Source organism: Nicotiana tabacum, chromosome 7 (genome assembly GCF_000715075.1).
Source record: "Nicotiana tabacum cultivar K326 chromosome 7, ASM71507v2, whole genome shotgun sequence".
Lineage (NCBI taxonomy): Eukaryota > Viridiplantae > Streptophyta > Magnoliopsida > Solanales > Solanaceae > Nicotiana > Nicotiana tabacum.
This window is the reverse complement of record NC_134086.1, coordinates 176,056,066-176,073,220: the sequence shown is the minus strand read 5'-3', so window position 1 is coordinate 176,073,220 and position 17,155 is coordinate 176,056,066. Positions and strand designations below refer to the sequence as shown.

The following is a 17,155-nucleotide window of genomic DNA, read 5'->3' as shown; positions in this document are numbered from 1 at the left end:
TGAAGAAAACTAGTTAAAAACGACTTACAATTGATTTGGAGAAGAAAGGTTGTTTGAAAAATTGACTATTATGTTTTTGGGGTTTTGAAAAGTAAAAAATGGCTGAAAATCCCGTCTATTTATTTCCCTCTCACACCCTCTCCGGAAATCGCATAAAAAGACTGCGGCCGTGGAGTTCCACCGCGGACCGCATAAAAAGGACTGCGACTGCAGAGCTCCACCGCGGACCGCAAGAAATCGAGCGCGGCCGCGGAGGCATGGCCTTTCTCGCCGCGTACCGCACACATCCCACCGCGGCCGCGAAGTTTCCATCGCGGACCGTGAGACCTGGGTTCAGAGACCTGCAACTTCTCTGAATCTGCAAGTTTTTCATAAGTCCAAAACTTGCCGAAACACACTCGAGCCCTCGGGGCTCCTAACCAAACACACGTACTAACTCAACAACATCATACAAACTTATCCGTGTGATCAAATCGCCAAAATAACCTCAATAACAATGAATCAAACCTCAAAATCAAGAACTTTTTTTTTATTCTCAAACTTCATCAAGTATCAAATTTAGCAATTTAGATCCGAATCACGTCAAACGACGTCCGTTTTCAACCAAACTCTACAGAAATGACTTAACCCATATATAAGACCTGTACCGGGTGCCGGAACCAAAATACGGGCCCGATACCATCATGTTCTAATCAAATTTCATTTCAAATTTATTTAAATAGTTTCCGAAAAAATTTTCTTTGAAAATTCATTTCTCGGGCTCGGGACCTCGGAATTTGATTCCGGGCATACGTCCAAGTCCCATATTTTTCTACGGACCCTCCGGGACCGTCAAATTACGGGTCCGAGTTCGTTTACCCAAAACGTTGACCGAAGTCAAACTAGCTCATTTTATAATCAAAACTTATCATTTTTCACAGATTATCGTATTTAAGCTTTTCGGCTACCTGCTCGGACTGCGCATGCAAATCGAGGTAACTCTAAATGAGGGTTTCAAGGTCTCGGAACACAGAAGTTTCGTTTTAAAATAAGTGATGACCTTTTGGGTCATCATAGTCGCGGTCTAGAAGTGCCACAATCTCACTATACGGAAGAAATATATATATATATATATATATATAGTATATAATATATATTGGCATAATCTTATTTACTTACTATAAATAAGAAACAAAATACGTGTGTTTAGAAGCATTAAATTTATGAAAAATAAATTTCCATAAAAAGATCCATAAAATAGAGGCCTATGCATTTGGGATTCCCCATTTAGTTGCTATCTTGAAAAATCTGGCTTAGAAATATGAAATACGATAATTTAGTATTATTTTAATATTAAATATAGAAAATTTTACAGAATAGAGGCCTATGCATTTGGGATTCTCCGGTTAGTTGATAGCCCGAAAAATCTGGCTGTTATTTTTTATTAAATTAAGTTGCCATATGTAGTATATAATATATATAAGCATAATCTTATTTACCTGCTATAAATAAGAAACGAAATATGTGTGTTTAGAAGCATTAAATTTATGAAAAATAAATTTCCATAAAAGATCCATAAAATAGAGCCTATGCATTTGGTATTCCCCATTTAGTTGCTATCCCGAAAAACCTGGCTTAGAGATATAAAATACGATAATTTAGTATTATTTTAAGATTAAATATAGGAAATTTTACAGACCCTATGCATTTGGGATTCCCCAGTTAGTTGATAGCCCGAAAAATCTAGCTCTTACAACTTGCATTTTTATTAAATTAAGTTTTAATAAATTAAGTTGTCATGTGTATTTTTAATACGTTGCCACTTAGATTTTTAATAATTTTCCACTTGGCTAAATGAGAAGGCAATATATATTTAATGAACAAATAAAATCGAGGTTATTTTAATCAGCGGGTAGATCAATATAATTTGTTCTAAAGCATAGGTCCAAAAAACTAAATTTATACATATCCAATTGTTGGTCCATTTGTTTTAGCTGAAGTGGAATTCCAGAAAAGGTATACAATTCATTAGTAAACCTTGCAATTAAACACCAAAATAAGTTATCAAAAAAAAAAGAATTCCATTAATTGTTTCGGTGGTCGACTATGTCAGGAAAGAAGGAGACTTCAATATAAACAGTAGTTGAGAAACAAAGATGTCCCCGGAATTAGGATAAATCACATCAACTCCTCTATCAGCTACACAATGCAGTAATATAATGTGTCATTGTCCTGTGTTTTATATGGCTCTAAATTTAGATATAAGCTATTCTAGAACCATTCATTACCATCTTTAGATGGAAAAGAAGACATCTTCTCAGTTGTGTAGCAACTTCTACAAAATCGCAAAGAAAACATGGGGAGGCTTATGGCTTATGAACCACAGTTTTTCCAAACTAAAAGAAACCACAAAAAGGTTGAATGTCCAATTTGAGAGTATTGAACCTATCAATTGCCTAAAGATTAGGCCTTCAGGGCAACTTCTTCCAAAACAAATATACAAAAAAATTCTCTATTATTTCCTGAACATCAAGTCCACCTAATTACCTGCAGAAAACTGAAATTGCAAATCATAAGCAGAAAGATAAAGTTTTACCACAAATTGAAATAGTAAATTCGCAATAGAAAGGATAAAAAAATACAATCTTGCAACCAACATCACTTATGTGGGTAACCAAAATGAAATTAAGAATCAAAAATCCTAAAATATCCCCTAATTTTTATTTATTTTCACGAAATCCATCACTTAGACCGAAAGAACGTCTTTTTTCCCCCCTATAATTTTCAGCATAAGAAAGAATAACAGAGATATCCAAAGCTATTTCTCGTGAAATGGTAATGTTTTATATCACCCAACACATACAGATGCATTCACTACTTCCAGAGCTAAAATCAGGCCGCACTTGTTTATTTTCTTCTCCTTTTTTGGATAAGTACCCAGGTTCACTTGTTATAGGAAATTCTCATGTTTTATGTGATTATTATTAATTCATTTACAACTACTATACAATGAAAATATAATCAACAGTAATATTTACTCAAAAGTTAAAGCAATTATAGAAATCAGAAAAATATATTGTAAATACTTGATAATTCCATCATGTCTAGATTCATCTCAAACTAAATTATGGAAAATTTCTTTATACACCACATTTCTAGCTTCATTCATTATTTGGCCATTATCATCATAAACTAAAATCTTCAATCCTTTTCTACTCATCACGCGTGAAAGAGCAACATACAGTTGTCCATGAGTAAATACTGGCTTCTTCAAAAATAATCTCATATGAGACAATGACTGGCCTTGATTTTTATTAATTGTCATGGAAAAATATACAACAATTGGAAATTGTCTTAGCTGGAACTTAAAAGGTATTCTTGCATCTGATGGCGTCAACGTCATTCTCGGGGTAAACACTTTTTGTCCAGCCATATTACCATATAAAACCTTGGCTTCAATAACCTGATTTTCAAGTTTTGTGATGATCAACCTCGTGCCATTACACAATCCTGATGACTGGTCTATATTTCTCAGCAACATCATAGGAACACCAACCTTCAAAGTAATATAGTGATGTAGAATTCCAGAACATTTAATACTGTTTAGGAATTCGGGTGTATGTACGTTCTCCAAAGCTAAAAAGAAATATCAAACATACAAACTGTATCATAATTCAAATATATCTTTTTAGGACTATGATTGAGTGAAACCATATATTCATTGATCGACTCCACCATATCAAGAGTCAGAGCAAGAATTGCTCTTTGCTGGAGGCAATCAACGTCACTGGAATGGTTAAAGAAATATGGATATGTACTTTTAACAATTGCCGATATGGATCATCACAATTATTTATGAGAAAATCATCCGGGATTTGGACTTTCTCAATGCCATCAATGGAACTCCCAATCCTTCCATCACCGACTGCTAAAATCCATTCAAAAATTTTTTAACTCATCCAAATGTGCATCTAACTAATCTCTTTGTAACCTCATATTATTTATTAGATTTAAGATTTCACAATGGGTCCACAAATACGATAAATTAAGAGTAGCGCTAACAATATCTTGCCTAGATCCTTTTGCAATGATCGGTAAAATTTATCTGAAGTCGCCACCAAGTACAACTGTTTACCTCCAAAAGGTTTATCGGCATTGAATGTATCTTTAAATCTAAAAATATCTCTAAGAGTTTGATCAAGAACTTCAAAATAGTATTTATGCATCATCGGTGCCTCATCCCAAATAATCAAGTTTGTCTTTATAATCAAATTTACTAGAGGACTACCTTGCTTTATATTGCATGTTGAATCTTCAGCTGGATTGAGAGGGATTGCAAATCTCAAATGAGTTGTTCTACCACCTGGTACAAAAGAGGTGCAATTTCACTATATACAACAGTTAACACGATGTCTCCTCCAGATCGTATGCCAGAAGACAGAGTCTTCCAAATAAAAGTTTTTCCAGTTCCTCTATAACCATACAAAAAGAAGAATCCACCGTTGGCTTTATTCACTGCCCTCATAATTTTATCATAAACCGACTTTTGTTCAACTGTCAAATTCATTAAGAACTATATATGCAATCCCATTACTAAATTAAATCCTTTATTATTCGAGGTATCTCCATCTAGATCATAAAAATTAAAATTACAGTTGATTAAATACATGTGTAACCTAATTAATTTCATAGTACAAAGCATAAGATAGAGATTGTAGTCAAATTGGTTGAAAAAATAAATGCAACTAAAAAAGAATGCACCTTTTCGTCTTGAATAATTAATTCAAGGGAGACGGTGTTGTCTAGTTTGTCGCGGTCTGGAACGTGCCACAATCTCTCTATTCGTACCTTCAAATTCCAACTCATCCTGTTACTCGATATATTGTTGATATAGTCAAATGCCGTCATATTTCTTCTTAGAGAAAATTTGATAAGAGGATTGTCTGTCAAATGTCGTGTGTGTGTATATATATATATATAAGACAAACCCTAAGTAGTAATTAAATACAAATATATATATATATATATATATATATATATATATATATATATATATATATATATATATATATATATATATATAGTGACTACAAGTAAAGTTTTACTTGGATACAACCTCTCAATACTAAACAATATATGTTGAGGATTGGCCATGAAACAATTCCTCACAAACACACAATAATCTGTAATGAATCTATTATAATAGCATTTGATCCAGAGATAAGCAAGCTTTTAAAAAATATTCAAATTGATTAGTCCCAATCATAAAATGAAAAACTTAGCAACTTTTGTAAAATAATGTTGGTTTCGGGGGTGCTGTTAGTCAAGTTAAATTATAGGTTACGTGCCTAAATTAATACTGAAACCCAAGGTGTATAGAGAAAGTATAAAAATTATTAAACATAGTAGTTAACGATTTGCAAGGCATCAAAACAAAAGATGTCAGAAGTGGGATTTGAACCCACGCCCTCTCACGAAGACCAGAACTTGAGTCTGGCGCCTTAGACCACTCGGCCATCCTGACGTGTTTGTAAAACTTCTGTAAACAATATTACTAGATATCATTAAACAGTAGAGAGTAATAAAGAGGTAAATTCTTTTAGCAATCATTTTCATTTGGAATGGTTATATACTTATATTCAAACGTGATTACAAGAACATATGCGCCAACAAGATGCAAAACAGTATAGGATACTTTATTCTAGCTATTCTTTTCTCATTTCCTTTCATATCGAATAACTTGCTAGATATTGATAGGTGTATTGTCTGGGAACAAAATCAGCACATGATCAGAAAAAAGAAAATTTAAATTTTACATACTAAACCAAAAAAAAACACCGGTATACATCTGAACTTCTTTTACGCATTGTTGTTACTACTTGTTGTCATTGTTCTGTTTCATCTTTTCTTTAATTGGGGGTTTACCAAAAATAACCTATTTGTTCTCCCAGCATAGGAGTAAGGTTGCGTACAACCTACTCTCCCTAGAGTCTACTTGTGAAATTAACTAAGTTATTTGGTGTTGTTGTCGTCGCGTTGACTTATTTTAGAAATGAAGAGTGTGACCCTTTGACTTAGCATTAGTCAGTTCTAGTTTTTTTATGGGAATTGCTCTATATTTATCTTTCTTTTTTCGATGTATATTCTTAGGCTTAACCTTTAGCTCAAGTCCTTAGTTACCATGGACGGCATTCGGCTGCTTTGACTTACTACGGACCAATTATTTTGTATTTTTCTTATCTAATGTTTTCTACATTTTATCTTCATTCTGAGCTATTAAATACAATATAACATCATTTCAATTTCAAGTAATAATGTGACAAAAAGATAGAAAACCTTTTAGTTGTTACCAAACATAACACCTTCCAAAAGTAGGTCATGAGTCAAGAATGTAGAGTATACGAGTTCAGGATGAATGTAATCTTATTGTGTATACATTTCAAACTTCAAACTTTCTCCAGATGAATTATACTTCATACTTGTACAAGAATTATGTTGACTGTAAACCGAAGATAGTGTTCTCTCCAGCGATACGTACACGCTGCTACTGCAGCATATTAGCAAACGGCACATAATGAGTTAGTTACTAGTCAACATTGTAACTCGAAGGAACAAAAACAACAATAACACATCTAGTAAAATCCCATTGATGGGGTCTGGAGAGGGTAGAGTGTACACAGACCTTACCCCTACCCTGAAGGAACAGAAAGTAGGCCAATTTCATTTTCAATTTAACTTCCGTAACAACAAAATGAGTTATCATGCGAAAAACGAACTGTATACATCAAAAGATTCTATGCGACTTAGTTACTCCAACGAACATGCATGTCCTATACATAAATACCATGTCTTTAGCATGTTTTCTTGTAATGCAGAACTAATAAATGAATGCAATTGAATGACAGTACTACTTGCAACATCTATCGATAAACTAATACAAATATTACGAAGACCAGAAATTCCCAAAAGCTACTACTTCGATTCGTTCTTTGAAGGTGTAGAGCTGTTAAGTTGCTGCTGTGCATGTTGTGGAGGCTGAGATGATTGTTGTTGTTGTTGTTGTTGTTGCTGCTGCTGCAACTGATGCATGTTTAGCTGAGTTGACTGCTGTTGCTGCAACTGGAACATCTGAGGATTGAGAGAAAGCTGCTGAAACTTGGCCGGGTCTGCACTTATCTCAGTGGTTGCAAGCTTCAACCGTTGTACTTCAGCAGTTAATGCTTCATTTAGCGCTGTCATAGGAAAATGCTTTTAAGGTTTCATATTTGACTTCTATAACACCAAAAAACCTCATAGGCATTAAAATATACAAAGTATTCGCCTGTTTACTCGTAACATTGACAGAAACAGAAGACAAACATTGAAGCTTAACATCACCAATTCCCTCCACCCCCCAAAACCAAATAAAAAAAAAACAAAAAAACAAAGAAAGAAATATAGATAGATAGATGGATGGATGGAGAGAGAGAGAGAGAGATGTGGCAGAAAAGGAAAATAAACTGAAGCAGACACTGGATGCTACACCTACATTAGCAAGTAGTAACTGCTCCTACCCACAGTAACAAGACCGTTGGTTCCCAGAGATTCCTCTAATTTAAATACTTAATAGTTTCTAAGATGAGTTTTTTTATAAGTCTATTGGCATAAGATTCCTAGATTGTGTTTTAGCACCTACTGGATTTGTGACAAAATACACAAATTCAAAGATACAATTTATAAGATTGTCACATAGTCAAACGGCAAATATTATGCGCAAAGTTCACATTTAATGATCATCTCATTCTTAAAATTCCCGAGTGAGGGAACTCATTTCTACAAATAGATACATTGTTAACAACTTATTCGCAACTTGGGGATCTTTTTGGATAATCAATAATTCTCGAGGCGGTGGCACATGGTTCGAAGTTCGGTGGATAATAGGCCTGTCTCTCTACCATTCTTCCTTTAAAACTAGGACTTTTGGATGTGGCAGGGTTTGAATCCATGGGGTGAGCCTAACCCACACATCACAAGTTGCATTCTTATCACAAGATCAAGGCCTTGGCGACACAACATTGGGATTTTGGTCAACTAGGGAATAATAAATATAAACTAAAAAGAACTCTCTGGAAGTCCCTAATATAATTAAATATGTCATATACTGTTAATGCAGTCCAGAATTGCAACACGAATGCATAAGTAATGTTAGACGAAAAGCAAAAGACAGATAAAGTTAACACATGGGTACTGAAAAATTGAAACATGATCTGAGAAAATACAAGTCCTGGATCACAGAAGAAAGGTGTATACCATCACGGAGTTGAGCTTGCTGTTCCATGGCTTGCAAACGAAACTTTAGTTCGTGGTTTTGGCTCGTTAGCCCAGCAGAATCTCTCTGAATGCAATTACAGGGTATGTTTAAATAATGCCAATAGGATAAGTAGAAGTATTAACAGGAGAATATTGAAAAGGCTATCACCTGCAACAGTGTCAGTTGAGCAGACAATGTGGTTGCTTCAGTCTGCAGTGTTTGCACCTTGTGTTCTAACTCCGCAATGTATCTCATCTTGCGCTCTTTTGAACGAGCAGCAGATTGACGGTTGGCTAAAATCCTACAATAATAAACAACAAAAAAATAGGGCAGGTCAGCTGCATAGCGAAGAGGAAAGAAAAGGCAGATACATTGCATCACTTTATAGGGGAATCGACCTTTTGGCCCGCTTTGGATCTGTTAAGGCTATCTCTGCAAGTTTCTCATTTGCCATAATTTTCTTCAATTCAGCTCCACTAAATTCACCATTTCCAAATTCCAAACTGAAGCTGTTTGAATTTGCATCAAGCGAACTGGTCGGTGAGAGTTGGCCTGGGCGTGGTCCAGGAGACGGAGGCAATTTTGGTGAATCATCAACAAAGTTTAACTTCCCCATGAAACTATCCATTGAAACACTCCTGTAGTGCCTTGTGGTCGGAGCGATATCTCCCACAGCACTCCTTTTGATCCCTTCCTTCTTCTCAACAGAAGAAGATATCCCTAACCTCTGCATACTGCTGCCACTGTCATTCACACTGCTTGTAGCTTCATTATCACTGCTATCACCACCATTCGTCTTTGTACCACTCGCTCTACTATCTAAATCTTCACGGTTCTCATTACCCAGCTTGTCATCAGTCCCAGAAGAGTTTAATGCATCAATGTTGTCCAAGTTCATATACGCGGAAAACAGGTCATCCACAACTTCTCCTTCAGATTTCCTCTCACCCATCCCTTCAGCATTGCTATCATTTCCTTTATCCCACATAGCTTCCCGTTTAACCAACTGAATTGGTTTTTCCCTTGAAGGAACTGACCTTTCAAGAGAACCAGGGCTCCTTAACGGAACAAGAGGTGGTGAGGACTGCATCATTGCAGAAAAGCCAAACGGGATATCACTATTTGACCGTCTATGAGCCTTACGAGGAGGAAGACTCTCTCCTGCCCTCGACGAATTACACCTCGTGAAAGGCGAGGGGGGCAATAAAGAATGTGAATTGCCATCCTGATCACCCATTGACACATCAGCTGATATAGGGTCAGACATGGACGTCGACGAGGATTCCCTATACGGTGAAGGGCTCAAGGGTGGCAAAGAATCCAATGAGAAAAACGACGGTTGTGATAAAGATCGCGAATGCGGTGGCCCTGGACTAGTAAAATTCTGCATTCCCATTTGCTGATTCACAGGCCTTGTCACAGGGATCTGAGAGTAAGGTGAAATAGGGGGCATTTGTGGGTGAGAAGGCGGTATGCCTACTCTCTTATTAGTACTATTTTCAACACTAAAGTTGGGTGAAAATTGCCTCATTTGACCACGAAATTGGGAAGTACTAGTCAATTGAGGTATGTCCAATTGGTTCATTGATAATAAAGATTGATGTTTTTTAGGGAGTGAAGAAGATGATGTACCAAATGATGATTGAAGTCTTTGCACCATATCACTATTTCCTTCCTCATTGTCGCCACCCATTTGATTTTTGCTCCAAATTTCAACTCTAATAGTCAACTACCACTAAAAAGCCTTCAACTTTACCAAAATCCTAGCTTTACAATTCTGTTACACCTGAATTTCAAAGCTAAAAAATTCGCAATACAAGCTCATCAATGGCATAAAATCACAAAACAAGAACCAAAAAAAAAAAGGACCAATCTTTAAACCAAAAAAAAAAACACACAAAAATAGATAAATAATCAGAAACAAAGAAATGGGTGTGCATCTAAAAATCAAAAGAATGAATTGGGGGTGAAAAAAATTGAGTCTTGAACAGTACCTAAGTGTGAATCCACCATTTTAGACGGATAGAACAAAGCCCAAGTTAAAGCTGAAGAGGCTCCTCTATTTCTCTACCTTTTCTTCTTTTTCTCCTTTTTTTTTTCTATATTTATTTGGTCATCTTTTCTTGTTTCTCTTTCTCTCTCTCTCTCTCTACACACTGTATCAACGACGATGACTTCTTACAACTACTATTATTACACGGATTTCATGACAAGACTTGCTATACTTTCTACTTCAGGCTTTAGACAGACGCGTGAATTTAATATGAATTTCAGTTTCATTTGAATTTGGGGCGCATTTGCATTTCATTCCGACTTAATTTATCGAATCTTTTCCTTTTTTTGCCCTCTATCAATGAATCTCTTCCCTATCTTGTTTTATTTATTTATTTTCCTTTTTCGGGTCTAAAAAGAAAGGATTTTTGACCTTTTTTTGTGTATAGACCAATGAAGTATTTATTACAATATCTTTTCAAGAGCGTGTGGAGTACGCTTCTTGTCTGATATTCAAAGTGTCTTCTTTGTTTGGAGATTGATTTGCAATTGCCCATTGAAAGAGTGGCTTAAACCCAAATGACCATTTTCTTTGTCCTTTAGGTGAAAATAAAACAAAATCAAGGAGAAAAAATTATATTGAAATCTTATTCCTTTTTTGGAGATTTTATTAGATTGTCAATATATAGATACTGAAATGATAAACTATTTACATTTTAAAGAGTTTCCATACTATTTACAAGTCCCAATTTTGATTGTTATTTTTTCATGTACTAAACACATTTTTTTGAAGTGTTATATTTTTTCCAATTATCTTATACGGTCACACTAGGTGTTGTTATAAAGAACATATATTATAACTTAATATAAAAATTGGTTCCGATAAAATTTAGCTTTTAGTGAATAATTGTTATATAAAGATGTTGTTATAGAAAGGTTTGACTGTATACCGTTTTTCAGCAATATCTTGTTAGGTTAAGAAAATGAATCGCAGATTTAACTCATACCTAAAAGCTTATTATTGATGATATGAGAATTAATTAAAATTATATAAGATGCCACTATCTAATCATATATAAAACGGTCTAAAAGCACAAACACGCCTAGCAAGGGATATGCATACGATATTAATTTGATCATGTTACATTTTTGATATATTTAATATATTTTAAATTTCAATCTAAACAAATTAGAAGGCGCTACGTGACAAAGGGGGGAAAACCATTAATTTGAGCTAATTTAAATTCTTCTTGCTAATTGAAATTTGGATTATATATCTCTTTTTGATTTTTTAGGATTTAAGTAAATTTGAATTTGTGTCACGTAAGAGTCATTAACAAAATAATCCACCACATTTTTTTTAATTCTCAAAACTCAAATTTGGATAGGAAGATTCTACTTATCAAACCATAGCTCTTGGTGATTGGACTATATATACCCAGAGGCAGAAGTAGGTATATAACAAAAAACTCAATTGAACCTATAACATTTTACGCGGAATATAAATATATATGCAAATATTCATTGAAATTGAAATAAATTGTGAATATGAACTCATAATTTTCTATATATATTGAGTTCAATAATAAAATTTTAAAGGCTGAACCTATAGAGTTTAAGTTCTGGATCCGCCTCCGCCTCCGTATATCAGTTTGTTGATGTGTTCATGCAAACCCAAAAAACAACAAAGGAGTGATCATGCCTAAATTATTGGCACGCATTATCGTGACGGCAATTAGTTGACTTTGACCATTGAAATTATGGGACTGATGGGCCCACTTGTGTGGGATACACATACGTGTTTAAATCTTACTTCCATTGTATAATATAAAAATTTATCCATTTTTAACTTTATTAAACAATACAAAAAGACAAGGTTGAGATGGGCCCACATGGTTCGGCAAGATTTGACTTTCCCTTTCCTCTTATCTGGTAAAATGAGGAGCTAAAGCCATTTTTAGAATTCCGTCTAAACTAAGAGCCCGTTTGGACATAAGAAATATTTCCGTTTTTTCCAAAAAAAAAAAATCACTCTTTTTCAAAATCGGCGTTTGTTCATACAATTTTCAATTTTTACTTGAAGATGCATTTTAAAAATTTTCAAAAATTTGAAAAACTCCAAAAGCTGTTTTTCAAAATTTTTACTCACGTCACTTACAAAACTTCAAAAACAATCCAAAATTATATTCATGTCCAAACACAACTCTAAATTTCAAATATCATTTTTACCTTTTTTTGGAATTTTACAATTCTTATGTCCAAACGCCCACTAAATAACTTAGGTAGCCTTTGGACATAATTTTAGTTAAAATTTAGAAAAATAATTTTTTAATTTGTATAAAAAAATATTTTTTAAGTTGAAGTTGTAATTGAACATGCATTTATTTGAAAAACTTTAAAATTTTATGAGTGGAAGAAAAAAATTCACCCAAAAACTGACCCAAACTAATTTTTGGAACTTCAAAAAATTTCAAAAACGGATCAAATTTCAAAAAAATTCCACCCAAAAAAGTCTAAATTATTAACAGTTTGACAATATAATCCGCAAAAGTTATCTAAATATAAAAAATATATATCAAATTTCATTCTTCCAATGTTCCCATTCCACTGTTATCAGGAGAAAGAACTTTATTTTATCTCGATATTAATTGCTAAAACCCTTTCGACCAAAAGCAACATAACTTGACTAACTATTTCCGGGACATTTGCATCTATATCCGATTTTTGGGTCATGTTTTAACTTGTGTCCGCTTTGCAAAAAAAATTATAAGCGTACCCACTTTTTCGCATAACTTCAGCATACGAGGCTGAAGTAGCAAAGGCAATCATGCCAAACTTCAGCATTCTAGTAGACGGACCCGAAATAGCAAGTGTGTTGAACCAAGTGTGCTGAAGTTTTTGTTTGTAATTGTTGAACTTAAGCATAAAAGCTGAAGTTTTGTTCTCTATTTGCTGAAGTTTTTGTTTGCATAAAAACTTCAGTACTAAATAAGCTGAAGTTTTTTTGTCCTGGATAAGTTTTTTCAAAAACTTCAGCAGAAGATGCTGAAGTTATTTAGTTCATTTGTAAAATCTTCAGCATTATATTATAAGCTGAAGTTTTTGAAAAAACTTTCTAACATACTAGATAAATAATCAAATTACCAACAGTATCTAACATCATAAATTTTGGAAACAATAAATGTGAAAATAACATAATTATCATGAAAAGAATCACTAAGTGTGACCTTAAACTTTCCGTACGTGGAAATATTCACAAATTATTGTCTACTAACGTACTTATTAAATCTGATAAACATACTTATGACAATCATCCCATGAACTGAAGTTTCATAGCAGCACCAACAACATAAGAAGAAGAAGAAGAATCCAATCTATGTTAAAAATTTCTGAATTCGCTTCTAATCACCAACGGCTTCATTCTTTATCAACAAGCTTGTATTAGGTGCATGATACAAAGAAACAAATGTGTGAAAAATATAAATTACAGTCAAACTTCTTTATAATAGCATCCCTATATAAAATAGTCATAAACTATAAAAGCCAAATTTTTTTCAGAATCGATTTTTTAAGTTATATCTTACACTCCCTATAACAACTTTTTACCTATAAGAGCAACAATAATATTTATAGCAGAACGCTTTTTGTAAAAATAGCCCTCTATAACAACCATATAGAATTTTTAAGATTACTACTAATAATTCTAAAAATATGCGCATGATTTTTTCCATTAAACAAAGTTTCTATCTTGCATAATATATAAGATTTGAATATTTGCACATGATATCTTTTCCATTGAACAAATTTCAAAAAATATTTAGATAGAAAATATATAGATTGTCTTCAAGGGAAAACTATTGAATTATTTTTTTAGGTAGCTTTAAAATGTCAGCCTTAGAGTTTAAATATGTATAATTTTAGTTATGAATTTATTAATAATGTATTAGCTCTCTTAAATATTTAACTAGTGAAATATATATATTTTTGAGATTTTAAATTTGAATAGTTTTCTTATCTTTTATATGCAACATTAAAAAAGAAAAAAATAATTGATTTCTCGATCATTTTTATTTATAACAGCCAAAAATTATTTAAATGTCAAATATTGTTATAAGTGTATAACAGTCGTTCACTATAAAAATTAAAAAATATCAGAACAAACAAGATTATTATAAGAAAGGCTGACTGTATATGAATAGGTCTCTGTAATGTAACAAAAATTGGTGTCATGTTAACATGAGCAAATGTAGGCGTTGTCAACATGTCGGCAGTAGGATGAACAATCCTCGACAACTTAAATGGTGTTAGATTGTCGTGTCACGATCTCATGCAACTCATAATTTGATGGATAGGAAATTTTCTAGTTTGGTAACAAATTATGTTTTTTTTTAATTTAAAAGATAAGTTATATTATATTAAACACTGCGTCTAGAGGCAGGATGCATACCTTACATCCTATTACAAGCATATGCACCTTGGGTGCTATAATATTTTGTCCAATTATTTTACTACTACGCATAGGTCTACTACTATTAATATCCATATTTACAATATTGTAATCACTAGAATTAGATCTATTATTATCAAAAACAAGTCCCTGCACTGTACTCTTTTCCCTCTCAAAAAGTGACCTTGCCAAAACTGGGCTGTCATCAAAAATATGCACCATTGATTGTAAGTCAAAATTGCAGCACTCCTTTGCTAGCTTGTCCGCAACTCCATTCTGCTCTCTGTACGCATGCATTATTATAGGTTTACCCAACCTGTCCAGGAGGTACCTGCAATCAGAAATTAAATTATTAGGTATGTTTTTAGTGGAAGTGAGTAATCTTAGTAAATCCTTCAAGTCCACTTCTACTTCCAGTGGTAGTAGATTACGATCAAGAGCTAATTGGAGTCCTTGCATTAAAGCATATGTTTCTGCTGTAGTTGGTGACCCCGCTGTAATTGATGCTGCAAATCCTATTACTCATTCCGCATTTGCATTTCGTATTAAACCACCAATACCAAACTTACTATTATTATGGGCACCGTAAGTGTTTAGTTTATAGAAAGGAAATTTAGGAGGTTTTCATTTAAGATTTTGTTGTCTCTTTCTCCTAATAGTATGCTTGTTAGCAATAAGATATGTAAATTCAGCAGCTTGTTGAGTAGTTAACTTCGTAGAAGCTATTGATGTACTATGTTTATAACAATTATTATTCCGGGCTAACCAAATATTCCATAAACTCAAAGACAAGTATGTGGTTAGATTTATCTTGTATGGAACATAAAAGTTTTTGAAAGTTATAAGCTTATGAATCCAATTAGAATCATTCGATTGTGACAAGTAAATGATATAATCAAGTATACCCAAAGTCTGCCAATATGTTTTAGCACTAATGCATTCTAGAAACAGATGCGTAGTGTTTTCATCTTTCTCATGGCAATATTGACATATAGCATCTTGAATGATGTTGCAATGTTTGAGATATTCCATAGTGGATAGTCTTTTTTTAAAAAGCAACCATATGAACCCTTTGATTTTGGGTTGAACAGGTAGCCTCCAAATCCAGTCGTAATTTATATAATTTGTTATAGTAATATTATGTTGTGCATCTAATATATTATACATGGACTTAGTACTGAAAATACCTGTAGGAGTTAAGCCCCAGAAAATTCTGTCAACTTTGTTACCATATTTTGAAATATAAACCGATTGAATTAGATGTCTAATGATATTGGGTAGGTCAAAAGGAATTTTATTCCAATCACATCTCTGGATGAGATAGTCATGTTTTGATACTCCAAAGGTAAAGGCCCATAGATAGTTGATCTAATAGTCGTATCAGGTGCATTCCACGGATCCTCCCATAACCTAATGTGTGTGCCTCTTCCTATATTCCATTTTATGCCTAACTGGCATAGGTAACAAATTATGTTGTCTTTTGACTGACACCCATTTTATTTTTCTTACTCATTTAAATTAAAATAAATTCAGAATTGAAGTAGTGGTTGCAAAGTAACATTGCACCTACAACTCATACGTAGTGTGATATTAGTACAAATATAATATTAAGGATTTTAAGCCTTCCACCAGGGGTTAAGCAGATGTAAAAAAAATTGCATAATATTTTTTTTTATCTTTGTTAGGATTTGAACGCCGATCTCCAAACTTTGTACCCATTACTATACCACAACCCTTGAACTTCAAACTCATTATATATGTTGCAAAGGGGTATACATAGGTCGGGTTGGTTCGAATTTTGTAAATACCAAACCAAACCAATTATGTCGGGTTATTAAATCTAAAGACCAAACTAAACCAATAAAACTCGGATTTTTTTCGATAAAATCTTCGTAGCACAAAATGTATAATTTGTGGTTAAAATATTTCGTTAATCCTAATAAGATACAACTATATAAGGTATTTTTCAAGAAAATAATACAAACTATGAGTGTGTCATGGAATTATCCTAAAATATTCAACAATATAGACAATAAAATTATGTAATATAAATATTGCTAATTAAAAAATTACAATAAAAATAAACATAATCTAAAAGTACTAAGTCATGCTAAAATAAGTAGACTAATAAGAAAATATTAATTACATGACTAAACGCTAAAGAAAAAATAAAAATAGGTTATGTATTTTTATCTAAATTATCGCAAAACAAAAATAAATATTCAAAACATTGTCGTTCGTAGTATTGAATTGAATGTCTTTTGTTAGCATTAGTATTGATTTGATTTTGGTTTGGACTTTTGTTAGCATTATTTAAGTTACTAATATTAATGGCTATAAAACTTATTGGAACATTTAAAAATTCTAAGTCCAACCTTGAAAAAGATAAAATTATGAATGTTTTTAAGAAATATTTAGAAATTACATCACAATAAGTATATTTATAT

The 17,155-nt window shown here is 33.1% G+C and overlaps 2 protein-coding genes and 1 non-coding gene across 4 annotated transcripts; all 3 read right to left on the bottom strand.

Annotated features, from left to right (window-relative positions):
* Positions 1 to 3,094: 3,094 nt before the first annotated feature.
* On the bottom strand, positions 3,095 to 4,546 carry LOC142162445 (uncharacterized). The gene is made up of 3 exons (XM_075218800.1): positions 4,343 to 4,546; positions 3,643 to 3,747; positions 3,095 to 3,535 (listed from the first exon to the last, which is right to left on the bottom strand). Exons 1-3 carry the CDS (start codon positions 4,544 to 4,546, stop codon positions 3,095 to 3,097), a joined length of 750 nt encoding a protein of 249 aa, XP_075074901.1.
* Positions 4,547 to 5,419: 873 nt separating this feature from the next.
* On the bottom strand, positions 5,420 to 5,503 carry TRNAL-CAA (transfer RNA leucine (anticodon CAA)). The gene has a single exon. It is a non-coding gene; the product is annotated as a tRNA-Leu (tRNA).
* Positions 5,504 to 6,691: 1,188 nt separating this feature from the next.
* On the bottom strand, positions 6,692 to 10,562 carry LOC107767968 (bZIP transcription factor 29). 2 transcript variants are annotated; one of them, XM_016587072.2, is made up of 5 exons: positions 10,264 to 10,562; positions 8,668 to 10,068; positions 8,438 to 8,570; positions 8,269 to 8,353; positions 6,692 to 7,211 (listed from the first exon to the last, which is right to left on the bottom strand). In XM_016587072.2, exons 2-5 carry the CDS (start codon positions 9,960 to 9,962, stop codon positions 6,952 to 6,954), a joined length of 1,773 nt encoding a protein of 590 aa, XP_016442558.1. In that variant the 5' UTR covers positions 9,963 to 10,068; positions 10,264 to 10,562; the 3' UTR covers positions 6,692 to 6,951. The 2 variants fall into 2 exon arrangements, with proteins under 2 accessions (XP_016442558.1, XP_075074287.1); XM_075218186.1 differs by having other exon boundaries at positions 8,668 to 10,492.
* Positions 10,563 to 17,155: the final 6,593 nt, after the last annotated feature.

Bases quoted from the DNA above. Each gene is read 5' to 3' on its own strand.
- LOC142162445 (XM_075218800.1), bottom strand. From the start codon at position 4,546: ATGAATTTGACAGTTGAACAAAAGTCGGTTTATGATAAAATTATGAGG. The intron at 3,748-4,342 runs GTGGTAGAACAA...GATTGCCTCCAG, and splicing joins TTGCACCTCTTTTGTACCAG to CAAAGAGCAATTCTTGCTCT. The intron at 3,536-3,642 runs GTTTGTATGTTT...ATTACTTTGAAG, and splicing joins TATATTTGAATTATGATACA to GTTGGTGTTCCTATGATGTT.
- LOC107767968 (XM_016587072.2), bottom strand. From the start codon at position 9,962: ATGGGTGGCGACAATGAGGAAGGAAATAGTGATATGGTGCAAAGACTT. The intron at 8,571-8,667 runs GTCGATTCCCCT...TTATTATTGTAG, and splicing joins GATCCAAAGCGGGCCAAAAG to GATTTTAGCCAACCGTCAAT. The intron at 7,212-8,268 runs GTATACACCTTT...TTCCTATGACAG, and splicing joins GCAAGCTCAACTCCGTGATG to CGCTAAATGAAGCATTAACT.